Genomic DNA, 27,043 nt, shown 5'->3' with positions numbered 1-27,043 from the left:
GGATATTGTAATGATGCATTGTAGAGACTGTGGATTCTGTAATCTTCTTAGGAAGACTATTGGGTCTTATTGGAGCAGGCAGTTTCATTGCTAGCTGATCACCTTGGGCTCATGCATGCTTGGTTTTGTACCTTGTTAGAGCAGATCTGTAGAGAGCCCAAGGTATTTCTCAAATCCCTCTAACTTGGCAGGTCTGAAACTCTTAATTTTGCTTCCCCTGTGGATCTTGTCAGGGCTTGTTTTTTTGTTATTAGGACGTGTAGACCTTACTGTAGGGCACAGTCCTCATTCCTAAGGGGAGACTCTTCTGATATCAGAGCTGGAGGCCCACGAGGTTAATGAGGTCTCTCCTCTCTGGCTGGACCAGAATGCCAACATCCCCCAGCATTGCTTGATTTCAGTATCTCTGTTCCACTCCCCACCCTATAGCAGCTGGTCTCTGGGAAGACCCAAGGGGTCTTGTCCTGAGCACATACAGCCCAGATCTGGACCAAGGACTTGCTTAGAAACCCATTGCTGTGCAGCAACTTCTTCTCCAGCCCCACAGATTCCAGCTGTTTTAGCAGCTCCAAACTCTGACCTCTGCCTCCCCAGCTCAGTGGGATGACTGTATTCAGCTTGGACCCCAGCTCTCTGATCTGTGGTTGGGGCACTGGCCCCAGGCAGAGGGCCAGGTGAGTGCGGAGCTCACCTCACAGGTTTCCCTTCTCCCAGGGACTGCAGTCTTGTACTTCCTGAAAATAACTGCCTCATATATTTGATCCAGTTTTATGGATGTTTATAGTGGGAGAGTTAGTTGGTACCTATTACTCCACCATGGCCAGTAGCAGATGGTTGCTAGCAGCATTATTCATTTGCTTCTTAAGTAAAATGTTTATTTTGGGATAATTTTAGCTCTATAGAAAAGTTGCAAAGATAGTACAGAGAGCGTCTCCATATGCTTCACCCAGTTTCCCGTGCAGTTAACACCTCATATGTAACCATGGCACATTTGTCAAAACTCAGAAACTAACATTGGTCCAATATTATTAAATCAGACTTAGATCTGATTTTACCAGTTTTTCCATTAATGTCCTTTTACTGTTCTAGAATCCAAACCAGAATCCCAAGTGCTAGCAGCTCGATTTGACTAGCCAGAAACTAGGAACAACTGAAATATCCATCAACAGAGGATGGGTGAATAAATCATGGTACATTCAGGTAATGAAATACTATGTAACAGTGAAAAGAAACAAATTGCTATATAGGCAACAACATGGATAGATACCATAGACACAATGTTGAGTGAAAGGAGCCTTACACAAAGAGACACTGATTCCTTTAATGTGAAGTTCAAATTGATGATGATAGACGTCAGGATAGTCATCACCATCTGTGGGAGACAGATCCTACGATGAGCCCCATAATTCCTGGTGTCTACATCCTGTATAATCCTCTTCTCTTAACTGTGGGCGGGACCAGTGATTTGCTTTTAGCCAATAGACTGTGACAAAGGGGAAGGAGTTTTGTGGATGTCATTAAGGTCCCAAATCAGTTGGATTTTGAGTTCACCCAAAGGGTGGGCTGGACTTAATAAGGCAAAAGCCTTAAAAAGAGAGATTCTCCTTTTTAAGCAAGCTTCTGTGGTGGGAACTGCCTGTGTGAGGGCCACATGGCAAAAGCAGCTGCAGCTGACAGCCAGCAGGAAAGCAGAGACCTCAGTCCTACTGCTGCAAGGACCTTGATGCGGCGAACAGCCATGAGGTCTCGGAAGACAGTTCTGGGCCCCAGAAAGGGACGTGGCCTGGCCGACACCTTGACTGCAGCCGTGGGAGATCCTGAGCGGAGGACCACAAAGCTGTGCCCAGACTCCTGACCCACGGAGACTGTGATCATAAATGGATGTTGTTTCAAGCTGCTAAGTTTGTGATCGTTTGTTGTGCTGTGATAGGTACCTAATACACCCTTGGAAGGAGACTGACTGGGAGAGGGTATAAGGGGGCTTCCAGGATGCTGGAAATGTTCATATCTGGATCTGGGTGGTGGTTATGTAGGTGTATTAAGTAGTAAAAATTCATCAAGTACACTTAAGATTTGTGTAATTTATCGTATGTAACTTATACCTAAATTTTAAAAAAATGTTTTTTTCCATTGGCGAACACAGTGGATGGCCAGCCCTGGTTTTCTATCCCTCCCTCCCTCTCCCACCCACCATCTTCTCTTATCTATCCAGGCCCTCAGGACCACCAAGGCCTCCCTCCAAGTGTCAGACATCCTCTCTCCTCTTTCCCTATTAGTCATCACTTGCAGAAAATCTCACTTACTTGGGCAGCACTTAGAGAGCAGAGGGGGTAGCCCTTTTCAGGTGACCATCTTTCCAAAAATTTAAATCAAAACCTGTCACCCCTATCCAAAATCCTCCAGTGGCCCGAGACTCTGAGTGATTAGGGTCCTGCCCAAACTACCGCCTATCTGGGACCACCCCTGTCTCAGCCACCCCACCTCTCTCTGCTTTGTTCAGGTGGGATCTATTTTGTTTTTCTTTTTTGTTTCTTTGGCCACACCGCACGGCTTATGCGATCTTAGTTCCCCGACCAGGGATCAAACCTGGGGCCCCAGCAGTGAAAGCACCGAGTCCTAACCACTGGACAGCCAGGGAATTCCCTATTTTGTTTTTCTTCAAGTGAGTTGCCATGTACTGTTCTGAAGTTACATCAAATACTTTTGGACGCAAAAGAGTATCCTCCCCCCAGCCCCCTTCTTCCCTCTCTTCTTTCTTTCTTCATCTTTAGGCTCTTTCTTTAGGGTAAAGATCTTAATATGTACACATGCCCCCTCCACACACACGCCTACTTATTTAACTTTATGAGACCAGCACCTCTCATTCCTTAACATGTATGTGAATCAGTTGAGGACCTTGCTAAAATACAGATTCTGATCAGTACATCCTAGGGAAATGGGCCCCTGATTCTGCTTTTCTAGTAAGTTTCCAAGTGACCCCTTTGGTCCATGGACCCTGCTTGGTGTAGGAGATCGGAGCACCACCCCCTCTTCCTGCTGGCCCCACTGGTGAGGGTGGCAAGTCACATGATGACTGAGGAAAATTTGGACTCAAGGCCCTCCAGCTTTTGGTAAACTTCCTCCCTAAATAAAGGCCACTGTCCTCTCTGGGGACTGAGAGGGTCTGAACACAGGGAGGCTCGGTGCCTCTGGCCTCTGCCCTCGGTGGGATGTTTCAGCTGAGACAGAAGACTGTCCTGAGGTCTGGTTTCTACACGTGGAGTCAAGGGCAGGGAGCTCCATCCTGGTGGCACGTTGGATCCACTGAGGTCCGATTTGAAGGCTGTGGGAGAGACAAGCTTGGCCTTCCAAGGTGCCAGTGACACCCCAAATACCAGGACTGCCACCCTTGCCCACAGGAAAAGGCAGAAGTGCTGAGCAGGGAGAGGAAAAACCAGAAACCTCCTTGAACTTGCTCTGTGACCTTGAGGAGCTCCCTCAGCCTCAGTTTCCCCATCTGAAACCCAGGTGTCTGGGCTCAGTAATCTCCAGCTCTTGCGGGCTCGTGCCTGAGACACTTTGGTGGACAAGCCTGGAGCCGTCCTGCGCCCACGCACGCACGCAGACCTCAGCTCAGTGGCCGCCACAGTGGGGTTTCTGGGGGAAGGGGTCCTTCTCTGCTGTCCTAACTGGCCGACTTGGGGCTGTTTTTCACAGCACCGCTGACCCAGCTAAACCAGGGAGATGCATTACATCTCCTCCCGAGGTCAGGGGTTGGGCAGCCCAGCTGGTAAATCGCCCAGGGGCAGTGTTTTAAAGCCCTGCCCTGTGTTTTGCCTCCTTGGGGCTTAGCTTGGGAGCAGCGAGGCTGCTGAAGTTTGATATGGCTCTGGGGGCTGACAGGGGCAAAGGGCTCCAGCCAAGGGAGGGACAAATAGATCAATGGGAAACTGCCATGACCTCATGACCTCAGAGATGGCTTCAAACCATGTTCTTAACATGCCCTAGTAAATCTGGGAGTGGATCTACCTCCCCTGGGGGCAGTGGGGGCTGTGGGGACAGGGGCAAGGGGGAGGTGAGGCAGGAGATGCCAGGGCAGTGACAGACAATGGCCCAAGTGGCTAGATGCCCAGCATCCCTGGGTAGCCTGGGTTTGTCTGCTCTCCTTTGTCATCATCGAATGGGGTCACAGCATTTATTATTATTATTTTTTAAATATTTTTCTTAACCATATTTGCTTATTTATTTATTTATTTATTTTTATTTTATGGCTGTGTTGGGTCTTCGTTTCTGTGCGTGGGCTTTCTCTAGTTGCGGCAAGTGGGGGCCACTCTTCATCACACTGCGTGGGCGCCTCTCACTGCCGCGGCCTCTCTTGTTGCGGAGCACAGGCTCCAGACGCGCAGGCTCAGTAGTTGTGGCTCACGGGCCTAGTTGCTCCGCGGCATGTGGGATCCTCCCAGACCAGGGCTCGAACCCGTGTCCCCTGCATTGGCAGGCAGATTCTCAACCACTGTGCCACCAGGGAAGCCCGGGTCACAGCATTTTACAGTTTGCATGGAACTCTCCACGCCCTGTCCTTGTGGCAGCAGACTCCGAGGGGGTGGGGTTCGTGGCCTCCTCTGACAGTGGGGAAACTGGGCACAGACTTGGCTCAGCTTGCTGGTGGCAGAGCTTTTGAGGAACTGCAAAAGGGCCACTTTGGCTGGGGGACAAAATACAAGGAGGTCCAGACAAGTGGGGGTGAGGCCCCAGAGGTGGCCAGAGACCAGCTTCACTCTTTAAGGAGCCACAGGAGGATGCCAGCTCAGGGTGGGGAGGGGCACGGCATGATGAGATTACTGCTCTGGAATGCTCGCAGGGCGTGGGTGTGGCGAAGGCTCCCGTGGGCATCCTGGGGCTGCTGATGGATGATGGGGTTTAAACTTCCCTCCCAGCACCACTCCTGGACCCCACCATCTTCCCAGGCAATCACCCCACAGTTCCCGGACAGACCTGAGTTCCATCTCTGCCCCCGACTTGCTGCGTGGATGTGGGCAAGGGACTTCGCCTTCCTGAGCCTCCGTTTCCCCAAACTTACCTGTACGAGTGTGAACGGTTTAGCAGCGCCTGGGGTGGAGAAGTGAGTATGGCTGCTGTCTTTATATCCCATTTCCCCTTTCCTCGACCTCAGCATCCCTCCCCCGGATGACTCAATGTTCCTGGCCTTGGACTTCTCTAGCTGCCCTCCAAGGGGGCCTCCGGAGGTAAAGACATCACACCTGCAGGTCCCTGGTGCCCAACACGGTGGGCTGAGGGCACAGATGCAATGCAGAAGACTGGGCATCTGCCTCCTGGGGGCACTAACTGTCCTTGCTGGACCCTCCAGCCCTCCGGGTGAGGTTCATCCAGACGCCAGTGGGCCCAGGTTCCAGCCTAGACTTTGCTACAACTGGCCCTGCACTGCATCTTCTCTTTGGGCCTCAGTCTCCCCATTTGTATGATGACTGGTGTTTCCCCAAAACAACAGGCACAGCTGGCGGCCCACAAGCTGAGCTAGGATTTTGCATGTAATAACATCGGACCCTGTTGTGATAAATATACTGTCCTTTCAATTCTCTTCCAACCCTTCTCATTATGTCAGGGAGACTTGGGTTGGTGTTGATTTGTCTTTAGTGGCTTTTTAAAAAAACTTTTAATTTTATATTGGAGTGTAGTTGATTAACAATGTTGTGTTAGTTTCAGGTGTACAGCAAAGTGATTCAGTTATACATGTATCTATTCTTTTTCAAATTCTTTTCCAATTTCAGTTGTTACATAATATTGAGCAGGGTTCCCTGTGCTATATAGTAGGTCCTTGTTGGTAATCCATTTTAAAGATAGCAGTGTGGACATGGAAATCTCAAATCCCCTAAGCATCCCTTCCCTCTACCCTTCCTCCCTGGTAACCATAAGTTCGTTCTCTAAGTCTGTGAGTCTGTTTCCGTTCTGTAAATAAGTTCATTTGCATCATTTCCTTTTAGGTTCCACACATAAACGAGGTCATATTTCTCTTTCTCTGTCTGACTTACTTCACTCCATATGACAACCTCTAGGTCCATCCATGTTGCTGCAAATGGCATTATTTCATTCTTTTTAATGGCTGAGTAATATTCCATTGTGTATATGTTTAGTGCCTTTTTTTTTTTTTTTTTAAATAAATTTATTTATTTATTTATTTTTGGCTGTGTTGGGTCTTCGTTTCTGTGTGAGGGCTTTCTCTAGTTGCGGCGAGCGGGGGCCACTCTTCATCGCGGTGCGCGGGCCTCTCACTGCCGCGGCCTCTCCCATTGCGGAGCACAGGCTCCAGACGCGCAGACTCAGTAGTTGTGGCTCACCGGTCCAGCTGCTCTGCGGAATGTGGGATCTTCCCAGACCAGGGCTCGAACCCGTGTCCCCGGCATTGGCAGGCAGATGCTCAACCACTGCGCCACCAGGGAAGCCCCCTGTTTAGTGCCTTTTTAATCCTTGCTAATCTCACTTTTAAAAAATGTTTGGGGCTTCCCTGGTGGTGCAGTGGTAAGAATCCGCCTGCCAATGCAGGGGACACGGGTTCGAGCCCTGGTCCAGGAAGATCCCACATGCCTTGGAGCAACTAAGCCCGTGCACCACAACTACTGAGCCTGTGCTCCAGAGCCTGCGAGTCACAACTCCTGAAGCCCAGGCGCCTAGAGCCCGTGCTCTGCAACAAGAGAAGCCACCGCAATGAGAAGCCCGCGCACCGCAACGAAGAGTAGCCCCCGCCCACCACAACTAGAGAAAGCCCACGCGCAGCAACAAAGACCCAACACAGCCTAAAAAAAATAATAATTTTTTTAAAATTAAAAATTAAAAAAATGTTTGAACATTAAAAATTGTTTTTAAAAATGTGGTAAAATACACATAACATAAAATTTACCATTTAACCATTAAGTGTACAGTTCTGTAGTGCTAATAATCTCACCTTTTATCAGAGAGAGCAGAGTCCCTTAAAGAAATAAGGGCAAGTAAGTAGATAATAGCAGTAAGTTGGTCCCCTGCAGCAGGATGACCAGGTGTCCTCCCAATTCTTACACCTGCTGTGTCCACGGATGGAGCTGATGTGGGGCTTCTGCACACACCTGCAGCAGGCACTAAACATATAGACAATGGAATACTACTCAGCCATTAAAAAGAATGAAATAATGCCACTTACAGCAACATGGGTGGACCTAGAGGTTGTCGTATGGAGTGAAGTAAGTTGGCTGGTGGGCAGACCCAGCTCAGTCAGGAGGCCCGGCGCTCAGGGCCTGGGCTCTGGCCTCTGACAGTCCTGGGTTCGAACACTGACTCTGCTTCTCCCCAGCTGGGTGGCTTTAGGCAGAGGGTCTAACCTCTCGGCTGCTGTATCCACACCTGTGAAACAGGGCTGCCATCCCCTGCCACAGAGGGTCTTGTGGACCTCAGAGGTAATCTCCGAGGAGGCACGTCATGGACACGACGGCTGCCATGGTCAGCATTAACCAGGGCTAAGCAGGGGTGACAGATACAGCTGGAAGGCATCTCTTTCTGGTTCCCGTCCTCATCTCCAGACTGCCTGATGGTGGCTTAGGGCATAGGTCTTTCTTGAGGCTCCTTTTCATTTGGAAGACTGCCCTCCTTGTCGGTTGTTCCCACCCTGACGCTTCCCAGGACCAGAGAAAGGGAGTGGGGAGCAGGCCCGGGAGATCTGGTTACAGGCGGCTCAGCCTCACCTGTCTCCCTTCTCCCAAAGGCCAGGGGCTGCACAAAGGGCCATGTCACTGACCAGTGCGATGGAGTGACCAGATTGCAAGAGGGTGCCTGTGTAGTTCTCTTTTCCCCCTCTGTGGTGGGAGACAGCTTTGACAGGCTGCCCCCCAGGGCACTCGTTTTTCCCCAGCCTCTTTCTGCATCTGCGGCCTCAGGAGTCAAGGCTGAGGCTGCCGCCTGGCCCATGTGCCAGCCCCGGCCGTCCGCTTCCCAGCGATCTGCCCCGAGACACACATAAACACATAAAGCCGCCTTTCAGAGCTTCGTTCAGGCCGCTGCAGGGGGCCGGGGAGGAGTCCTGGGGTCCTTGGAGCTGGCAGACAAAGCCGCCTTGTTGGGAGGGTTCAGAGAGAGCAGGGACCCCCCCCCCCCGCCCCGCCAACCGCTCCGGTGAGACCCTTCCCCTTAGGGTCTCTCCAGGGTGCATGGGGCCAGCTGCTCCCAGGGGCAGGGCATCGGCCTCACTGAGTCCTGGGCGCAGGAGAGCAGAGAGGGTGGGACTAAGGGGCCTGGATCCCTGAGAGCAGGGCTCCTGGATTTGGGGGTGCTCTTCTCAACCACATAAGCCACCTGTTACCCTGGATGCTCTTAGAGCAAACCCAAGGCCCATGAGGCTGTGGGTGACCCGGCTGAGCCCACCACCTCAGGCCCTCATTCTCTCTCTCTCCTGAACCCACTCAGTCCTTTCGGATGCTTGAACCTCAGGTCTTGGAACGTGCTGTTCCCTCTGCCTGGAATGCCCTTCCCAGCCCTTCTCACATGGCTGCCTCCTGCTCAGCGCCCTCGGAGGCCTCCCCGGCTCCCCTGTCCAACCCCGCCCCCACCTCAGATCCCATTTATTCCCCCTCTAACGTCCCTCCAGGGCACAGTGGAGGCGGGGCAGCTTGTTTTCTTCACCTACAACAGTGAAGAATCTAGAACAGCCAAGCACCTAGGACATGGGCAGTACATAATTGTCGAATAAAAGAAGCAGCCCCGTTTCTGACTTACGTCACTTACCATATGACATCACGTATATGTGGAATCTAAAATATGGCACAAATGAACCTACCTACGAAACAGAAACAGACTCACAGACATGGAGAAAACGCTTGTGGTTGCCAAGGGGGAGGGATGGACTGAGAGTTTGGGTTTAGTAGATGCAAACTATTACGTATAGAAGGGATAAACGGCAGGGTCCTGCTGTAGAGCACAGGGAACTATATTTAACACCCTGGGATAAACCATCATGAAAAAGAATATAAAAAAGAATGTATATATGTGTATAACTGAGTCACTTTGCTGTGCAGCAGAAACTAACGCAGCATTGTAAATCAACTATACTTCAATACAAAAATTAAAAAAGAAAAAAAGAAGCAGTCCTCTTCCCCGAGGGGGTGTCACCCAGCGAGTGGAAGCAGTGGCCAGGGTCTGGAGCCTGCCCGTGTTTATCCCAAAGCTTTTCTAGGGCCTCACAATCTCCCACCCACAGCTGTAGAGTGTCGCCCTTGGGCCACTCCCACCCCAGGAAAGGGGAGAGGTCCCTGTACCCCTACCTCTGTCTCATCACCCACCCCGTCCTCTGAGTGGTGCTGAAGGGCTGGGGGCTGCCTCTCCACAGCCATGGCCGGGACATCTGTCTTCATGATTGGGGCCTGGCAGGGGCAGGGCGAGGCCCAGGGGAAGACCAGCAAAGACAAATGGGAGGTGGGAACCGGGCCCGTGCCTGTGTAACACGGACGTAAATAAATGATCACACCAGGCATAAACAGCCGGGCTGGGGGGGTTTGGAGTCCACACGGTGATTTCTCAAACCTCAGGCAGGAGTCGGGTCAGCCGGGGTCCCAGATGGGAAGGCATCCTGTGTCACAGCCGCTTCATTACCATCTTAACTGAGTGGCCGGCTGGGTCCCTAGGAGCCCCAGTGGAGGTGACTAACGTCGTGATTAGTCACAGTTGGTGCCTGCGACCACCCTCAGGGTCAGGGTGTGGGGCGGGGGGGGCAGAAGCAAGTGTGTGGGGTGCTGGTGGAGTTGTGATCATTAATAATAATAGAACAACAGTTCCCGTTTCTTGGACAGTTACCAGGGGGCCTGGCCTGGTTTAAGCTCTTTAAGTGCGTTATTTATTCCTCAGGCCAGCCTCAAAAGGTCAGTACTATTATTGGACCCATTTTACAGATGAGGAAACTGAGACTCAGAGAGATGAAGTGATCGGCTCCAAATCCAGGTCCACCTGAGTTCTAACTGGAGTTTGCAGCCACTGTGCTCTCCATTGTTACCGTGGCTCTGCAGGGAGCCCTCAGAGGCCCTGGCAGCTCTGGCCCTCTTCCCCAGGGAGGCTGGTGAACATGGCCAGTGCCGGCTGAGTCTGCACAGTCCTGGTTAAACACACAGGTATTTGGCCCCACCTAGATCCTATGGAGGCGAGATGGGTAAAGAGGAACCATCACAGAACACATTTATCAGGCCTCCCCCTCGGTGGATGCAATCAGCCACCATCTCTCCAGGCCTATGTTTTTCAAGTTTCAGTGAGCATCAGAATCACACAGGTAGCTTGTTAAACAGACAAGAAGGGCCCAACTCAGGAATCTGCCTGTTTATCAAGAAACATCGCACCACCAGTGGCAAAACACAGCTCCACCATTTCAGAAGTCACAAAGGAAATGAGCCCAGAGTGCTGTCTCATTGGCCTCCCTGAGCTTGTCCAGAACGCAGACAAGTGGGCTGGAACCACATCTAAAATTCTGACTTGTCCTCACTGAGCTCTCCAGGCTGTCACCAGCTGGGACTGTGGAGATTCACGGGGAGGATGCTGGAGTGGCTTTCACAGCCTCACAAGCTGTAAAAAGAACATTTGAAAAGAAAGGGAACCTAGAGGTCGTGAAATCTAAGCCCTTTGTTTTACATTTGGGGAAACTAAGGTCCCTAAAGTTAAGGGACCTACCTAAGGCCACACAGCACGTTAGTGGTAGAGTCATTTCAACAATTTTCCACGATGTCAAGCTGCCTGGGGCAACAGGTGTCTGGGGTTCCATCCCTGGAGGGCTAGTACTTACTGACATGTTCTCTCAGGTGCACATGAAGCCATTAAAATAAAGGGCTTTGTGTTAGCTGGGCTGATGTGTTCCAGCCTGGCAAGGGGCCTGGAATATAGAAATTGCTCAGTTAATATTTTAGAAATATGCACTGAACATCATCCACAGCAGTGGGCAAAACAGACGCAGCCCTTGCTGTTACGGGGCTCACAGCCAGTCAGGCCTCCGTGGCCTGTGAGCCAGGGTAAGGAAGATTAGGCAGTGGCTCCTCTTTTCCAGGGGAGGAGGCTGATTCTCTTCCTTCTCCTCACCCCTCTATGCCAAGACCTCAGTTTCACTGATCCCAGGTCAGACAGGGAACTTAATGTATGAAGCAGGTGGAGTGTGAGACATTAGGGAGAGGTAGGGACTGCGGCCAACAGTGATGGCCTTTGAATCCTAGTGTTTTTCAAGAAGCATCGAGCCAGACAACGGAAAACACTGACATACCTAAAGGCCAAGTACGGCCCATGGCCATGGGTTTGCCATGGCCAGCATGCTGTGTAGTACTGGATCAGGAGTCTGAAGACCAGAATTTATTTCTGGTCCTTGGCTGACTGAGTGACACTGGGTGAATCACCGGCTTCAGTCTCCTCAACCATGCCCAGAAGGACTGGGTCATGGTCACCTCTGAGGCTCTGTGCCAGGAAGCTGCCGGGAAACCAGGACGGACACCAGCATGCAGCGAGGCTGCTGTGGCTTTAAAAGTGCCTGGACAGCCCCAGTGGCAGCAGCTAGCGGTGCGGGCCACCTGCGGAGCCCGCCACAGCTGGGAAGATTAGTCTCTTCCACTAGACAACACCCATTACCATGTTCCAATAGCCATCACTTCCGCTAGGAGAGCTGCAGATGAGATATCGATTGCACTGACCCCAGGTGAGCCCTTTCCCCAGCCTGAGAGGCGTGCAGATCAGCTCTGCACCCGGCCGGAGGCTGCCGGGGCCCTGCCGACTCCTATCCGCAGCCCCCCGCCCCCTATCCTCAGCTCCCCGCCCCCGTGTGCTCAGGATCCAGGGGAAGCTGACAGCAGCCCCGCCAGGTGCGCTGATCTGGGTTGGCCAAGGCCTGGGCTCTGCAGGTTCTTTGCTTTCAAGAGGGAGATGGGGAGGGGGCAGTTCACATGATCAAAGGTGAGAAGGTGGGAAAGGACAGTCAGTGGAGAACCTCGAGAGTGAGGTCTGTCTGGGCCCCTGGGAGAGGGAGAAGCAGGAGGCCAGGCTGCAGGCGGGGGAGGACGGCCTGATGCCACCATTTGGGCGGGCAGTGCAAACTTTGGGACAGGAGGTGACACGACCTCAACTCCACCTTTGCCCCTTGAGAATCCAGCCTCCTCTCCAGGCAGCCTGGCCTGCTGGCAGCTCCTAAGGTCTGTTCCTTCTCCCTCGGTTCAGGCACTGGAGCACGGGAAATGGAAAGGGGATGCCCACGGGCCTGGGTCCTGGAGGTAGGCTCCCTGAGGGCAGAGGCTGTGTCTGCCCCGCCCTGCCCACCCCGCCACACCGCCCCCACCATGGCACGGGGCTGGGCGCATTGGCCACGTGAGAGGTGGAATGTCTTAGTAGAAATCAGCTGAGCGTCAGAGGCAGGTGCAGCCTCCTTCACCCATTCACTCATCTGTGGACTCCTGCAGGGCAGGAACCAATCAGAGCTCAGAGCTCTTCTCCCACAAGCAAGATGCTGTCGCTGGCCCGGGCCATCCATGGGCACTGTGACGGCGGCAGCCCAGATGGCTTGAAGCTTTCTTATTTGCCCAGCACACCCCCGTACATTTTTTAAAAGAAGAAAGGCATTCTCCTTTTCTTTTTTTAACCCTGTGATTTCCACCAGTCTCACCATGGCACCAAGGAGCCTTCTGGGCACTGGAAAGTTTCCGTAGCTTCACCTGGGTGGTGGTTACACAGGTGGATACACAGGGAAAATGTATCAAGCTGTCCACCTCAGACGTATGCACTTTTCTGTGTGTGTACGTGTCTATGCAAGTGTATGCACGTGTACGTGTACACGTGTATGTGTATATGTGTACATGTTTATATGCACGTGTCTGTGTATGTATATTTTACCTCAACAAAAACCAACTCTATCTTCCGCCTTTGAACAGGAATGTTTTTTTATTGTATTTTATTTATTTATTTTTAAATTATTATTATTTTTAAATTTTATTTATTTATTTATGGCTGTGTTTGGTCTTCGTTTCTGTGCGAGGGCTTTCTCTAGTTGCGGCAAGTGGGGGCCACTCTTCATCGCGGTGCGCGGGCCTCTCACTGTCGCGGCCTCTCTTGTTGCGGAGCACAGGCTCCAGATGCGCAGGCTCAGTAGTTGTGGCTCACGGGCCTAATTGCTCCGCGGCATGTGGGATCTTCCCAGACCAGGGCTCGAACCCGTGTCCCCTGCATTGGCAGGCAGATTCTCAACCACTGCGCCACCAGGGAAGCCCTGAACAGGAATGTTTTGCTTTTTCCAGGGAAGCAGGAGGGGCCTGGAAGGTGGGTTTGGCTGGCCGGTGGCCTGGACCCCTCCTCAGCTCCCCAGCCACAGAAGGTGAGGGGGCCTGGGGTCCTTGCTTGACCCACCCTGCTGAAGCCCAGCCTCCCAGCACCTGACTTCTCAGGATTCCCCCAGACATGAGAAACCCCCCATTGCCCAGCCAGGAGCTAGAGGCAGGAGTGGGGGGATTTACAAACAGTAAAGAAAATAATAAAATGATAACCAAGAGGGGATGGGAGAATCCCATCATTCATTCAATACAATTTCACTGAGAGCCTCTTACCTGCTAAGCCCTGTGCTGAGTGCCAGGTGATACAGTGGTGGGCACAGCAGACATGGTCACTGCTCCCAGGGTTGCCTGCAGCCTGCAAGGAAATGGAATCCATCCCAGGAATGTCCAGGGCTGGGCATTTAAGGAAAGCTGGAAGATGTGGTTTTTAACCTCAAAGGCCAAGAAGGTCGCCCTTGTCGGGGCCCAGGCTCACCAGCTCAGAGGCAGCAGCCACCAATAAACAAAGTGCACCCAACTGCCATGTTGTGACTTTATAACAAAAAATTGAATGGTCACACAGGCCAAGCTCGCACTGACAGCTCCTGCTCCCTGTAAGCGTGCTGCACGGGCTGGCACACCGTGGTTAGGAGCCAGGAGCCCTGAGACCCACAGCTGCTGAATAAAAAAGTGCTCCTGCAGGGTGGGCACTATTGTTATCCTGTTTTTATAGCCAAGGACACTGAGGGCCCTCAGAAATATTGAAGGAGTCACCCCAGGTCCCCAGTTAGCAAGTGGCAGAGGCAAGATTTGAACTCAGGTCTGTGCGGCCTCGCCTGTAAAGTGGGGATTCCTCTCCCCGCTTCCCTCACCATGATGGTTTTCCATGGCATAAAGGAGAAAAAGAAAGGATCTTCTCACGGGCTTCCCTGGTGGCGCAGTGGTTAAGAATCCGCCTGCCAATGCAGGGAACACGGGTTCGAGCCCTGGTCCAGGAAGATCCCACATGCCACGGAGCAACTAAGCCCGTGTGCCACAACTACTGAGCCTGCGCTCTTGAGCCAGTGAGCCACAACTACTGAAGCCCGCGCGCCTAGAGCCTGTGCTCCACAACAAGAGAAGCCACTGCAATGAAAAGCCCTCGCACCACAACGAAGAGTAACCCCCGCTCTCTGCAACTAGAGAACACCAGCGCACAGCAACGGAAGACCCAACGCAGCCAATAAAATAAATAAATAAATAAATAAATAAATAAATAAATAAATAAATAAATAAATAAATAAATAAAATCTTAAAAAAAAAAAAGAAAGAAAGGATCTTCTGAACTGTCCACCCAGGGCACACATGAAGGGCAGCTTTTATTTGCCTTGACCAGATTTTGTAATGCTTCTGTGCCTGTATGTGGAGTGGTGACTGAGACCAGGCTCTGTCTCTGATGTCCCGCTGGGTGCCTCAGTGGGGCCTCCAATATCCCAGGAGGAAGGGCCCCTTAAGGTCCCATCCTACAAACGGAGAAACTGAGGCTCAGGGGGAGTGAAGTCCTTGCCCAAGTTCTCACAATGGAGGGGAGTAGCCAGGATTTAGCGTGAGTCTAGCCTAAGTCTGGTCCCTGAGCTGGGGATCCATCCCCCCCACTGCCCTGCCACCCTACCTGCTTGCCCACAGTTGCCTTTCGAGGATCCGGTGCTCCACTCTGGCCGAACACCTTCTCTGTACTTCTCAGAGGTTTGCTCCAGCCCAGCGCTTTCCTGGCCCATCCTCTTTTCTATTCCTTTCTTTAACACTGGCCATCTTCCCCCTACCCCTTATCTTTAAAAATTTATTTATTTTTAACAGCTTTATTGAGATGCAATTTATATCTCATACAAGATTCACCCATTTTAAGTATACAATTTAAGCTTGTTAAGAAGCCTATTAACAATGTGGAAAATTAATTGCACTATTATGGTAAAAACGGAGAAAATGAAGCAAATGTGCAGGTACACAATGTAAACAAATTACGTTACCTGCATGAAAACATTTTGCACGTGCAAAATGACTAGCAGGAAACTCATAAAAATATTAACCAAAACGTTTTGGTTATCATGTTGGATTCAGAAATGAAATTTTTTCCTAATGGTTTCCCTTAGTTTCTGTAATTTTCGATATTATTCTACTAGGACACTCTGGCTGAGACCCGGTAAAAAATGGTGTGAGATTCCAACACCCCCATCTATACCCCAATATCTATTTGCATTTCCTGATTGAGTCGAGCTAAGAACATGCCTAGAAAAAGATCTCCAGCGTTGGAAGTGACCTGATTCAGACATACTCAGCCTTCTGTAATGGTCTGGGGGGCAACTCCATAAAAGCCTTATAGCCAGGGGTGGGGAGATCTAGGGTCTCCCAAGGGCAGAATCTACCCTGAGAAGGCAGAATCAGTCCAGACCAGCTAACCCCTGCGATAGGATCTGCTAGCTGGGGGATGAGGTGGTTCTAGTGGCAGCTGGGGGGTATTGACTAAAACTACTGCCAATCCAAACCATTTGGCGACACCTGCATGCTCAGGTGGAGAGCGGCTGTGTACACGAAAAAGTAAGAGTTCTAACATCTCGGTGTCCAAACAACCCTACTCCAGATCCCCTAAAGTGGTGGTTTCCTACCCACTTCTCAGTGGAGCTGGGGTTAATGGTCTTGAGAGCTGGGGCAGCAGCGAGTGGCATGGGGAGGGGCTGAAGTGGAGTGACAGGAGGGGCAGGTCCTGGGCTGTGGCATGAGGACTGGATTGGAATGGTTCCTGAGCACCTACGCACCACTCCTTGGGCTTCTAGAACAGAGAAAGCCCTGAAGTGGGGGGAGGGAGTGTGTGTTCCTCAAGTTCTTTGGATGTGGCTTCTGAGCTAGTAAAGGTTGGATTGATAGTCATTCATTCAAGAAATATTTATTGAGTAAATGTTATGGACCAGACATGGTTTTGGCACTTAAGACACAGCTGTGAACCAGACAGAGCCAGTCTCTTCCCACATGGAGTTTCCTGTCTAGTGGGAGAGATATTCAACAATGCCCAGCACCCAATAAAAAATTATTAGACACACAAAGCAAATCAGTGCATAATGTCAGGTGCTGATATGTGCTATGGAGAAGAGAAAGGCAGGGTAAAGGGTATAGCAAATGCCAGGTTTAGGCTCTATAACAAGTGAGCCTCGTGGCTATCTGGGGGAGGGAGAAGGAGGTTCCAGGCAGAGCTTGGCCTGTTTGAGGAACAGCAAGTAACACAGTGGGCTGGAGCAGAGTGAGAGGGAGAGTGAAGGGAGGTGAGGAAGAGAGGGGGTAGCGAGCCAGATCATGAAGGAATTTGAAGGTCATAGTAAGTGTATCAATTATCTGTTGCAGCAAAATAAATAATGCAAACTTAGTGCAATAGAGCAGTACTTTATTTATTCATTCTCATGTACCTATAGGTTGTCAGTCTGGTGGTTCTTCTGCTGGTCTCATGTGGGATCATTTAAGCAGCTACTGTCATCTTATGGCTTGCCTGTGCCTGGAGGTTCCCATTCACTTCCATGTCAGGGAGTTGGTGCTGGCTACAGTAAGGACTTTGGGTTTTATGCTGAGTGAGACAGAAGCCATGGTGGGTGGGTGTTGGTTCAACAAGGATGAGAAATTATGTGACTTACGTTAATGAAATAGTAAATGTGACCCCAGGCCAGGGTGGCCTATGGGTATTTGCATTGTATTATTGTTAAACTGAAAAAAAAAATCAACTTCCACTTCTGTCCACGAAGCAGTAAGGTGGTCTAGAATTATACTCCCATTGTAAACAATAGAAACTGGACAAAACACAAGGAACAACTATTTTCAGACATTCAACAACAGGCAGCACAGGACTGTGAAAAAAGAAAAACAAGATGAGTCCTACTATTGTCTACCTTCCTGCCTGGAGATAGTTCCCAAAATGCAGAATGGAAAAGGCAAGACAAAAAAGTCCAGTGATCTTACTGAGCTAAGAAGACAGATGGGATTTGGGGAGACCAAGGCAGCTGGAATTGATGGGACTGATGACCAGAGAGGAGGGAGTTACTAAGAGAAAGAACTCCAGTCATCTGCATAGTGTCCAGTTGAGACTTTGGCAGGTGCCACTCTCTTCAAGCAAAATTCCATGAGCATACACAAGAACAATTTTCAAGGAAAGAAAAATTACTAGGAATCTCATACAGGACTGGGAATTGTTTAAGAGTCCTCCAGCTAGAGGAGAGAGACCTCATTGACTACAAGTCATCAAGTAAGAACACCAGAAAGGCTACACCTTAGAAGTAGAGCTAAATTATCCCTAGAATAAAAACTAGAGCTGCTCTAAAAGAGCTTAAAAACAAATCTTTAAAGGATCAAACTAATCTATAAGTAACTAAACTACCTTCTCTAAAGAAGTCCAATACTCTTTAAGGAAATACAAGAAAACCCAACCATGTATTGTTACAATGCCCAGGGTCAAAGTTTTTAAATTATGAGCTATACAAAGAAGTAGGAAAAAATCCCATAGTTAAGAGAAAAATCAGTCAATAGGAGCAGACCAAGCAGTAATGGGGACGATAGAATTAACAGAAAAGGACATTAAAGCAGCCATTATGAATATGTTCCATATGCTCAAGGATGTAAAGGAAAACATAACCATGTAACTGGATATATAAAAATGACTCATATAGTGATGAAAAAAATACCTGAAATGAAAAATACACTTGATGAGATTAATAGCAGATTTGATAGTGTCGAAGGTCAATGAAGTTGAACACATAGCAACAGATACTGTACAAAATGAAGCTCAGGAACTTCCCTGGTGGTCTAGTGGTTAAGAATCTGCCTTCTAATGCAGGGGACTAGGGTTCAATCCCTGGCTGGGGAACTAAGATCCCACATGCCTCCGGGCAACTAAGTCCGAGCACCGCAATTGAGACCCGACACAGCCAAAAATAAATAAATAAATATTAAAAAAAAGGTACCAGAAAACTATTTAAAAAATGAAGCTCAGAGAGAAAATAGACTAAACAAAGAAGAATGAACTGAGTCTCAGCGACTTATGGAACGATTCAAATGGTCTATGATATGTATAATTAGAGTGCCAGAAAGGAGAGGAGGGTAGACAAACAAATTTGAGGAAAAAATTCCCGCAAATGTTCAAATTTGATAAAAATCCACAGGTTCAAGCTCAATGAATGTCAAGTAGAATAAACATAAGAAAACCATAACAAGGCACATCATAATCAGATTGCTGAAGATCAGCAATAAAGAGAAAGTCTGAAAAGCAGGCAGAAAAAAGACACATTACATATAGAGGAACAACAACAAAAGCTTTTAGTTACTTTGATCAAGAATAAGGGAGATTGATACAGCCACTATGAAGAACAGTATGGAGGTTCCTTAAAAAACTAAAAATAGAACTACCATACAACCCAGCAATCCCACTACTGGGCATATACCCTGAGAAAACCATAATTCAAAAAGAGTCATGTACCACAATGTTCATTGCAGCTCTATTTACAATAGCCAGGACATGGAAGCAACCTAAGTGTCCATCGACAGATGAATGGATAAAGAAGATGTGGCACATATATACAATGGAATATTACTCAGCCATAAAAAGAAACGAAATTGAGTTATTTGTAGCGAGGTGGATGGACCTAGAGTCTGTCATACAGAGTGAAATAAGTCAGAAAGAGAAAAACAAATACCGTATGCTTACACGTATATATGGAATCTAAAAAAAAAAAAAATGGTCATGAAGAACCTAGGGGCAGGACGGGCGGGAATAAAGACGCAGACCTACTAGAGAATGGACTTGAGGACACGGGGAGGGGGAAGGGTAAGCTGGGACAAAGTGAGAGAGTGGCATGGACATATATACACTACCAAATGTAAAACCGATAGCTAGTGGGAAGCAGCTGCATAGCACAGGGAGATCAGCTTGGTGCTTTGTGACCACCTAGAGGGGTGGGACAGGGAGGGTGGGAGGGAGGGAGATGCAAGAGGGAAGAGGTATGGGGACATTTGTAGATGTATAGCTGATTCACTTTGTTATAAAGCAGAAACTAACACACCATTGTAAAGCAATTATACTCCAATAAAGATGTTAAAAAAAAAAAAAAAGAATAAGGGAGGACAACCTACTATGTACTAGATGCTATGCTAGATCCCTGAGCTCTACTAATACCTATTAACAGCCTGCTCTTCTATCTGTGACTCTGTTCTACAAGTAAAAATAAGTAGTAACATATGTGATAAATATAAATTCTCAGAATTCCCTGGCAGTCCAGTGGTTAGGACTCTGTGCTCTCACTGCCTAGGGCCTGGGTTCGATCCCTGGTTGGGGAACTAAGATCCCACAAACCACGTGGCATGGCCAAAAAAAAAAATCTCTGCATGTCTCAGCAATCCCTGGGGGGGGGGAAAAAAGAGAATATGGGAGGACACAAATCACCAAGGTAAGTAATGAAACAGGGACATTGCTATCAATCCTGCAAACAGTTAAGGATAATAAGAAAATATGAAAAGCTTTATGCCAATAAAATTGACAATCTAAATGGAATGGGCAAATTCCTCAAAAGACACAAATTACCCAAAGTTGACCCAAGAGGAAATGAACAACATGAATAACCCAATATAAATAAAAGAAACTGAATTTATACCTTAAAAGCATCCGCCAAGAAAATTCTAGGCCCAGATGGTTTCACTAGTGAATTCTATCAGATACTTATGAAAGAAACATTACCAATCCTACACAGGATAAATATAAAACACATACCTTTCTTATTTTTAATCTTTTAAAAACGATATTTGACTACCTAAAGAAAAAATAGCAACATACTGTGGGTTTTTGTAGAAGCAATATATATGACAACAAAAGCACAAACTGAAATGTTCTAAGATTGTATGGTTGTAAGATTCTTATATTACACATGAGACGGTACAACATTAATGAACGTAGCCCGTTGTAAACTAAAGATATATGGATACTGTAGACCCTAGAGAAACCACTGAAAAGACAAAAAGCATAGCTAATAAACCAACTACTCAGAATACTCAATTAAATCCAACAAAAGGCAGGAAAATAGTTTAGAGTGAAAAACTAAATCTATAAATGGGGAAAGGTTAACAGCCATCAATATAATAGAATATTACATAGTTGTTGAAAGTGTTTAAGAGTTTTTGATGAAGAAAACTGTTTATGATGTAATGTTAATTTAAAAGCAGGGCAAAACACTTGTTTTTAAAATACTTTAGGGACTTCCCTGGCCATCCCGTGGTTAAGGCTCCCCACTTCCACTACAGGGGGCATGGGTTCGATCCCTGGTGGGGGAATTAAGATCCTGCATGCTACGTGGCACGGCCAAAAAGAAAAAAGAATACTTCATCCTAAATAACTCTGTAAAAATATTTATAAGCATAGAAATATTTGACTGAGAAGAAATTCACTAAGTATAAGCAGTGTTTATAATTGGGTGGTGAGATGATGGGTGATAGTTATTTCTATAAGATTGTGTTTTGTTTTGTTTTGTTTTTTAATAAGATGCAGCCCAATGATGGTTAAGGACATAAACACACAAGATTTGGGGGGTCAGCCAGGCCAGAGTCTGGTTCTTGGCTCTGTCACTTGCTAGCTGACTGAAAGCTGGCAAAGCAATTCCTCTGCATCTCAGTGGCCTCCTCCACCAAACGGAAATAAAAGCATCTACCTCAGTGTCATTTTGAAGATTCAAAGAGATAATGTGAATAAAGTGTGTAGCAAAGTGTCTGGCACAAAGTTAAGATTCACTGAATAATTTACTTGTAACCTTCACAATAAGAGGAAAACAAGTTTTAAAAACAAAATTTCTTTTGAAAGAAACCCTCATTAACGAAGGCAATGGAGTGGAGGTCAGAACCAGGGAAGGGTCCAGAGCAACCAGCCTCAAGTCTTCCGGGTAACAGTGCTTCTGTCTGCAAATACCACAAACTCTCTCACCAGCTTAATCAAGCTCTAAATGGTAATTGGTTATGAGAACACCAGTGTCTCAGAGAATCCACGTTAAGAAATGCCGCCAGCTTCCATGAGGCCTACCAGGATGGGAACTGGGATTCTAAACCGGACACACACTCTTCCCATCACTCCCTTTTCCGTCTCTGCTTTTCCAGCCACAGGGCATCCCACCACGCCTAAATTCCCTTGTCCTCGCTTCTGGCCGGTTCCCTGGGCCCCATTGCTGGGACTGAGATTCTGATTGGCCCAGCTCTAGTCAGGTGCCCAGCCGTGGTCCAATCAGATATGACCAAAGGGGCGGAGTCAAGTACAAACATGGCGGCTTTGGGCCGTGGTTTGTGGAGGAAGGATGGAGGGACCCTTGTAAGCCAGGTAGACACTCCCCACCACCACCGCCACCACCACCAAATTATGTCTGTGCTTCTGTCCTCTGTGCTCAGGCTGCTCTTCTTACTTGGGTTCTTTCTCCTCCTTGATGGAGGACACTTAAGGCCACCCAGCCACGGTGGGGAAGCCTGGTGTGGTCAGTCGTGGCCACCGTTCCCGGGAGTTCACTGCAGGCTGTGGGCACGACTGCTCCCAAGTTTGTCACCTAAACTCTCCTCGGTTTCCCTGGCACGTGCCACAGGGGCACAGCTGGTAACAAAATGCCAGGCTGCTGGGCTAGGGTCTGACGCGGGGGGGTGCTTCTGGATTCCACGCTTTTTGCTGGAGAGAGGGGTCGATTCTTCCAGATAAACAGGTTCTCTGGCAAAAGGTGGCCTTCGGCAGTGCATAAGTCAGACAACACAAAGGTTGGTCTAAGAAAAGCATGATTCACCACACCCACACACCCACACACCCACACTCTCTTACTCCTCTCTCTGCAGAAATAAACAAAAGACCAATGTATCATTTTTTTTTTAATCATCATTTTACAGCTCCTGACTGCAGCCGGCCCCCCGCCCCTTCCGTTTGCTGACCACTTCTGCAGGCTCCAGGGGACCAGGGAACAAAGCCGGGGCCTGGCACCCGCACTGCACTGCCAGCCCTGGAGGACAAGTCACAACTACAAATTATCACAACAATTAGCGGCCGTACTTGGGAGATGGGCAAAGCGAGGAGGCCCAGCTCCCCATTGTCAGCCGGTTTATTTGGCGGTGACCTTGCTCTGGAGGCGATGATATTCCTTCAGCCTGTAAACCAGATTCAAAACAAAGAAAAATGTAAATTAACAATAACAACATGCACTCAGTTCAATTAATTCAGGCAGAGCTGCGCTGGCGGGGCAGCTGTTTGTTAAGATGTGTGTGGAGTTGTCTTTTTTTCTCCCTCTCTCCCTCTCCTGCCCTGGCCCCTCCTGCCCTCCAATCAGGATAATGTAATTAATTTATCTTAGGGGGAAAACACTGCTTGCCATTGTTTAAGACAAAGCGTTAAACTGGCAATGGGAGAAATGAAGAGGCCATTATGAAAACCCGGTGTGTTCGGAGCCATTTAAAAGGGTTTATAGAGTCATAAAACACAAACAGGGTGAAGGAGGCGGGGAGGTGGAGGTGACTGTCGGGCTGGAATCCATGTCTCTCCCAGTCTTCGGTTCCAGGGACAGGAGGCTGGCTCTCAGAGAAAATGGTTTTGTGCTGGGGGCATGTTATCAGCGAGAGGAGAGAAACTCATGCCTTCTTCCTGACCCCAAGCCCCAGGAGAAGGAAGCTGGGGATTAAGAACCCAGAGCTGGACAGACAGGCCTTCTGGACTCAGCCCCACTGAGCACTTGTTGCTAGGCACTGTGCCCTTCCTGGGTGCCAGGGTCTGGGCAGAGTGCTTGATTTCCACGGACTCAGATCAAACTTTCCCTGCACCTGTGAGGCAGGTATGGTTAACATCCTATGATTTCCAGAAGTTCAGAAGGGTTCTGAGACCAAACTGCAGAGGCAGGATTCGAACCCAGGTCTGAGTGGCTTCAGATGGTGTGTATCACCCCACTGGGCCATGGAGATCCATGGTTCCAGTTAGACCTGAAGCTCATGTATGTGGATATGAAGGCAGGAGCAAGCCAGGTGACCTTCTGTGGCTTCTTTCTACCCCTCGGCCATTTCCCTTGCTAACCTGCCCAGGAAAGGGGCTCCTGGTGGCTGGAGGGGGTGGGAGTGAGTGTCAGAGGCAGAGAGCAGAACCCAGAAACCCGGAACTCAGGTGCCCAGGACCCTCTGTTGCTCTTGGCTGTCACAAGTGTGCCTTCTGGCCCCGCAGAGGATGGGAGCAGGCTGGGTCCAAAGCAGGCGCTGAGGATGTGGTGGGTGGAGGACAGGAGGGTGGGGCTTGTCTAGGGCAGAGCAGTGGTCAGAGCATTGAGGTCCCAGCAGAGCCTGCTCCCCACACCTGGAGGGTCTGAGGACCCATCAGGGCCCAGAGCTTCTCACCTGAGGGAGTTGATGTTGATGAAACCAGTGGCATCAACTGGCTCGTAATCTCCCTGCACATTCATGCTGCAAAAGAGTAGGAGCTCGTCAGCATCCCCCGGGCCTTGGCCTTGGCATCCAAGGGACCTCAGCCTCACAGACACTCAGGCATTTCCTCAGTGTTGATCCAATACTCCCTGCACTTTGGCTTTTCATGCCATTCCTTCCAATTCAGGGAGCCCTACCCTGGGCCGGGGATCACGCCGGGGCTGGAGAGCAGGGAGCCACATCCCTGCTACGCAAATGGGCAGGTTGGGTCCTGGTCCAGCCAGCGCCAGCCCAGTGAACTCCTCGCACGAACCAGAGCGCTGCATCTGTAACCTCAGGACATGCACTGGAGCCGGCTCTGCCCTCGGGCTGTGGAGGGCTTCGACGAGTGCCCAGGAACAGCTGGTGATGCCCAGTGGCCTGAAGGCCTGGGAGGCCAGGAGTTACACACACCAAACAGCCTCAGATATGCGTGACGGCATCCCTCAAGCTGCAGAGAGGCCCCAGCAGTTAAGATCTGTCCGCGAAGTCTTTTTCACCTTGTTTGCCCACTGAGTGAGACCGAGTCTAATCCATCCTCAAACATGGGCACCCACCCCATGCCAGCTGGCTCTGAAAAGTGCCCAGTCAACCCCTGCTATACTCAGTGGAACAGATTTTTTTTTCCCCCATCTGCAGTTTCCATCTCCCAGATTCGACAGCCTTCATCTTTTGGGTGTTCTCACTTAGCTGCGCTTTGGAACCCTTCCCAACCAGTCAGTCAGGTCCAGCCGCCTGGGTGAACATCCTGTCTCCACCCCTGCCATAGACCTTAGGGCAAATATTCTTGCTCTTTGAGCTTCAGTCTTTCACTTGTGAGATGGGGCTCTCAGCCTTATCACTGGCTCCACGTGAAATGATGTAGCTGCCACCTGGCACCAGGTAAGCACTCAGTTTTACTAACATCATTCAGTCACTCATTCATTTACTCAGGTGTTTATTAAGCACCTACTACCTGCCAGGCACTGTGCCAGGTGCTGAGGAAACAAGAACAAAACAAGAACAGCACCCACGTGGGGGGCAGGTGGTGGTGGGGCGGCGAGTGCAGACATCAGCAATCAATCATCCATCTGCCTTCGACAATTACGACTGTGATATGCTCTTTGAGGACAAGTTCAGGGCGCTGTGGTCTCAGATCTGACTCCACGAGGCCACCCTCTGAGCCCCCTGGGGGAAGGGGGTCCCTCCCGTTTCCCACGGGCCCCTTGTTGCGTCCTGCCCTGAATCAGCCCCTTGTCTTCATGTCTGCAGAACTCCAGCCTCAGGACAAAGCAGTCTCAAGGTTCGATGACAAGGAGGTGGCCTGTCCCCTCAGGAGCCTTCTCCAGAGAGGTGAGATCGGGGAGGAGGAGGGCAGAGGGGTTCTGCCATTTTTCTGAGACCCTGAGGCTGTGCCTCTGACTGGCTCTTTGTGGGCTGTGGGCTTTGTACAGCAAACGGGGTCTCTGCGCCCGGCTGCCCTGCAGCTTGTCGGGACTTGGGCTCTGTGCCTCCCCCTGCCACGCCCTCACCCTGACCTTCAGGGGACCTTGAGGCGGGAACTCCCACGCTCTCAGTGCTCCCTCCTTTTCACCTCCACTGGTCCCTCCAGGGCTCAGGTGGCTGAAGCCACCAGGAATCGACTAGCAAGCTCCCCGTGAAGGGAGAAGATGTCAGACATCCGAGGGGCTGAGCTCGGCACCCCTCACCAGGCAGGGGAAAGGCTGGACCCACCTAAAGCGTCAGCCTCCTCGAATAGCTTCTACAGACCTTGCTGGGGTGATAAACGAAGCTTCACGTGACCCCGCCCTGTGCCTCCACACCCCCATCCCAAACCATCGCACGGGCTTCGGACACCTGGCCTCGCTCCCGCTGTCTGAGGCGCTCGTCCCCTTTGGAAGGGCCCCTGCGCTCAGCCCAGGGAGAAAGCAGGGCTTGGATCCCCTTCCTGCCCCCCGTGTGCATCCGTCCTTTCACCTCCGTCTCTCACGAGTCGAAACAAACTCTGCCACCCCCTTGCCCCCAAACAGGCCCTTCAGACCACCCCAGCAGCCCCTGCAAAGAGAGGCCCACATCCAGGGACAAACTTGTCCCACGGGACTGCTGAAGTATTCCCAGAGGTGTTTCTCGGGAACCAAAAAACCTCTTTTAAAATCTGTGGTTTTGGGGGGTAGGGGGTACCGGTGGAAAAAGAGTTTACAATGATTTTTTTTTTTTTTTTTACCTCCCCTGACAGTCTACAGAAAACCTCTGTGCTTTTATTTTTGTTCATTCGAGTGGCTCTGACCTGCTCTATAATTACGGTACTTTCTACCTACTGTGCCGCGGCATTTCCAGTTCTGCTACCTCTCGCGGTTTCCTCGCTGGTCCCTGTGACGCTGTCACTCAAGGGCTTTCAAGTCAGCGATGTAGAAATCAGAAAGAAAAGGGAAATGGTCGGAGACACAGTGAGAATAAATGCTCCTGCTTTTCTCTCTTTTTTTCCCCTTTCCCTTTTTACTTTATTCATTTAATCTCCCTGAGTGAGACTGTAAGGCTTAATGAAGGGTTGGACAGATTATTAGAGGCTGTTGATTTGGAGGGGGAGGGAAGAAAGAGCCAGAGAGAGAAAGAGAGAAGATAATTTGACATTTACCCCGACTGATCTAAACTGATTCGGTTATATTTATGGCTTCTAAAGTGTTTAGGAAGATTGAAGGGGGGAGAGAAACGCAACACGGCAAAGAGAAGGGAGAGAGGAAAATAATATTGACCGCTAAACAAAACTCGTACTGTAATTCCTGACCGTCTTCCGGGAGGGGTGAGCTGGCCTCAGCCTGAGCCAAGCTGGACCTGGGACTTGTATCAGGTGGGGCTGCCTGTTCCCACCTCTTGTTTGGCCAGGTGGACTCCAGAGGGAACACCTTGCTCCGCGGTCAAGGCCAGTCTATCATTCAGGATGCAAACACAGGTGCAGCTAATAGGCAACTGCTACCTTGGACCTAGCCCGCCAGGTCTCCCCAGCCTCTCCCGCGTCCTTTCAGCGCGCTCAGCCTGGCCCATCGGGAGGCAGCTCCTCAAGGTTCCCTCCTGGCTCCCTCTCATCCAACTCTGCCGCTCCCCTGGGCTGTCTCCTCTTGGCCCCATCAACCAGTGTCCTCAGACCACGTTTCTCCTCAACTCTAGCCCTGTGTGTCCAGTGGCCGACTATAGTTCTCCTGGCCTATCTCAGAGAAAACTCATCCTGCAGATGTCCAAATCCAAATGCATGATTTCCCCGCCCCCCATTCCCTCAACTCAGTCATTGCCACCAAAGTGTACCCAGCGGCTCGTGCCAGAAAACCCAGGGTGGT

The 27,043-nt window shown here is 49.8% G+C and overlaps 1 protein-coding gene across 2 annotated transcripts in view; it reads right to left on the bottom strand.

Moving 5' to 3' along the window:
• Positions 1 to 22,153: 22,153 nt before the first annotated feature.
• Positions 22,154 to 27,043, bottom strand: part of ASS1 (argininosuccinate synthase 1) — a 51,371-nt gene continuing 46,481 nt past the window's right edge. For both annotated transcript variants that reach the window (XM_059925834.1, XM_059925833.1), the window contains 2 exons: positions 23,667 to 23,732; positions 22,154 to 22,439 (listed from right to left, as the gene is read on the bottom strand). In XM_059925834.1, the coding sequence (XP_059781817.1) occupies positions 22,394 to 22,439; positions 23,667 to 23,732 (112 nt within the window). In that variant the 3' untranslated portion in view covers positions 22,154 to 22,393. The remainder of the gene's footprint in view (positions 22,440 to 23,666; positions 23,733 to 27,043) is intronic.

This window comes from Balaenoptera ricei, chromosome 6 (genome assembly GCF_028023285.1).
Source record: "Balaenoptera ricei isolate mBalRic1 chromosome 6, mBalRic1.hap2, whole genome shotgun sequence".
NCBI lineage: Eukaryota > Metazoa > Chordata > Mammalia > Artiodactyla > Balaenopteridae > Balaenoptera > Balaenoptera ricei.
Note: the sequence above shows the minus strand (reverse complement) of the source record. Positions and strands in the feature narration are given on the sequence as shown.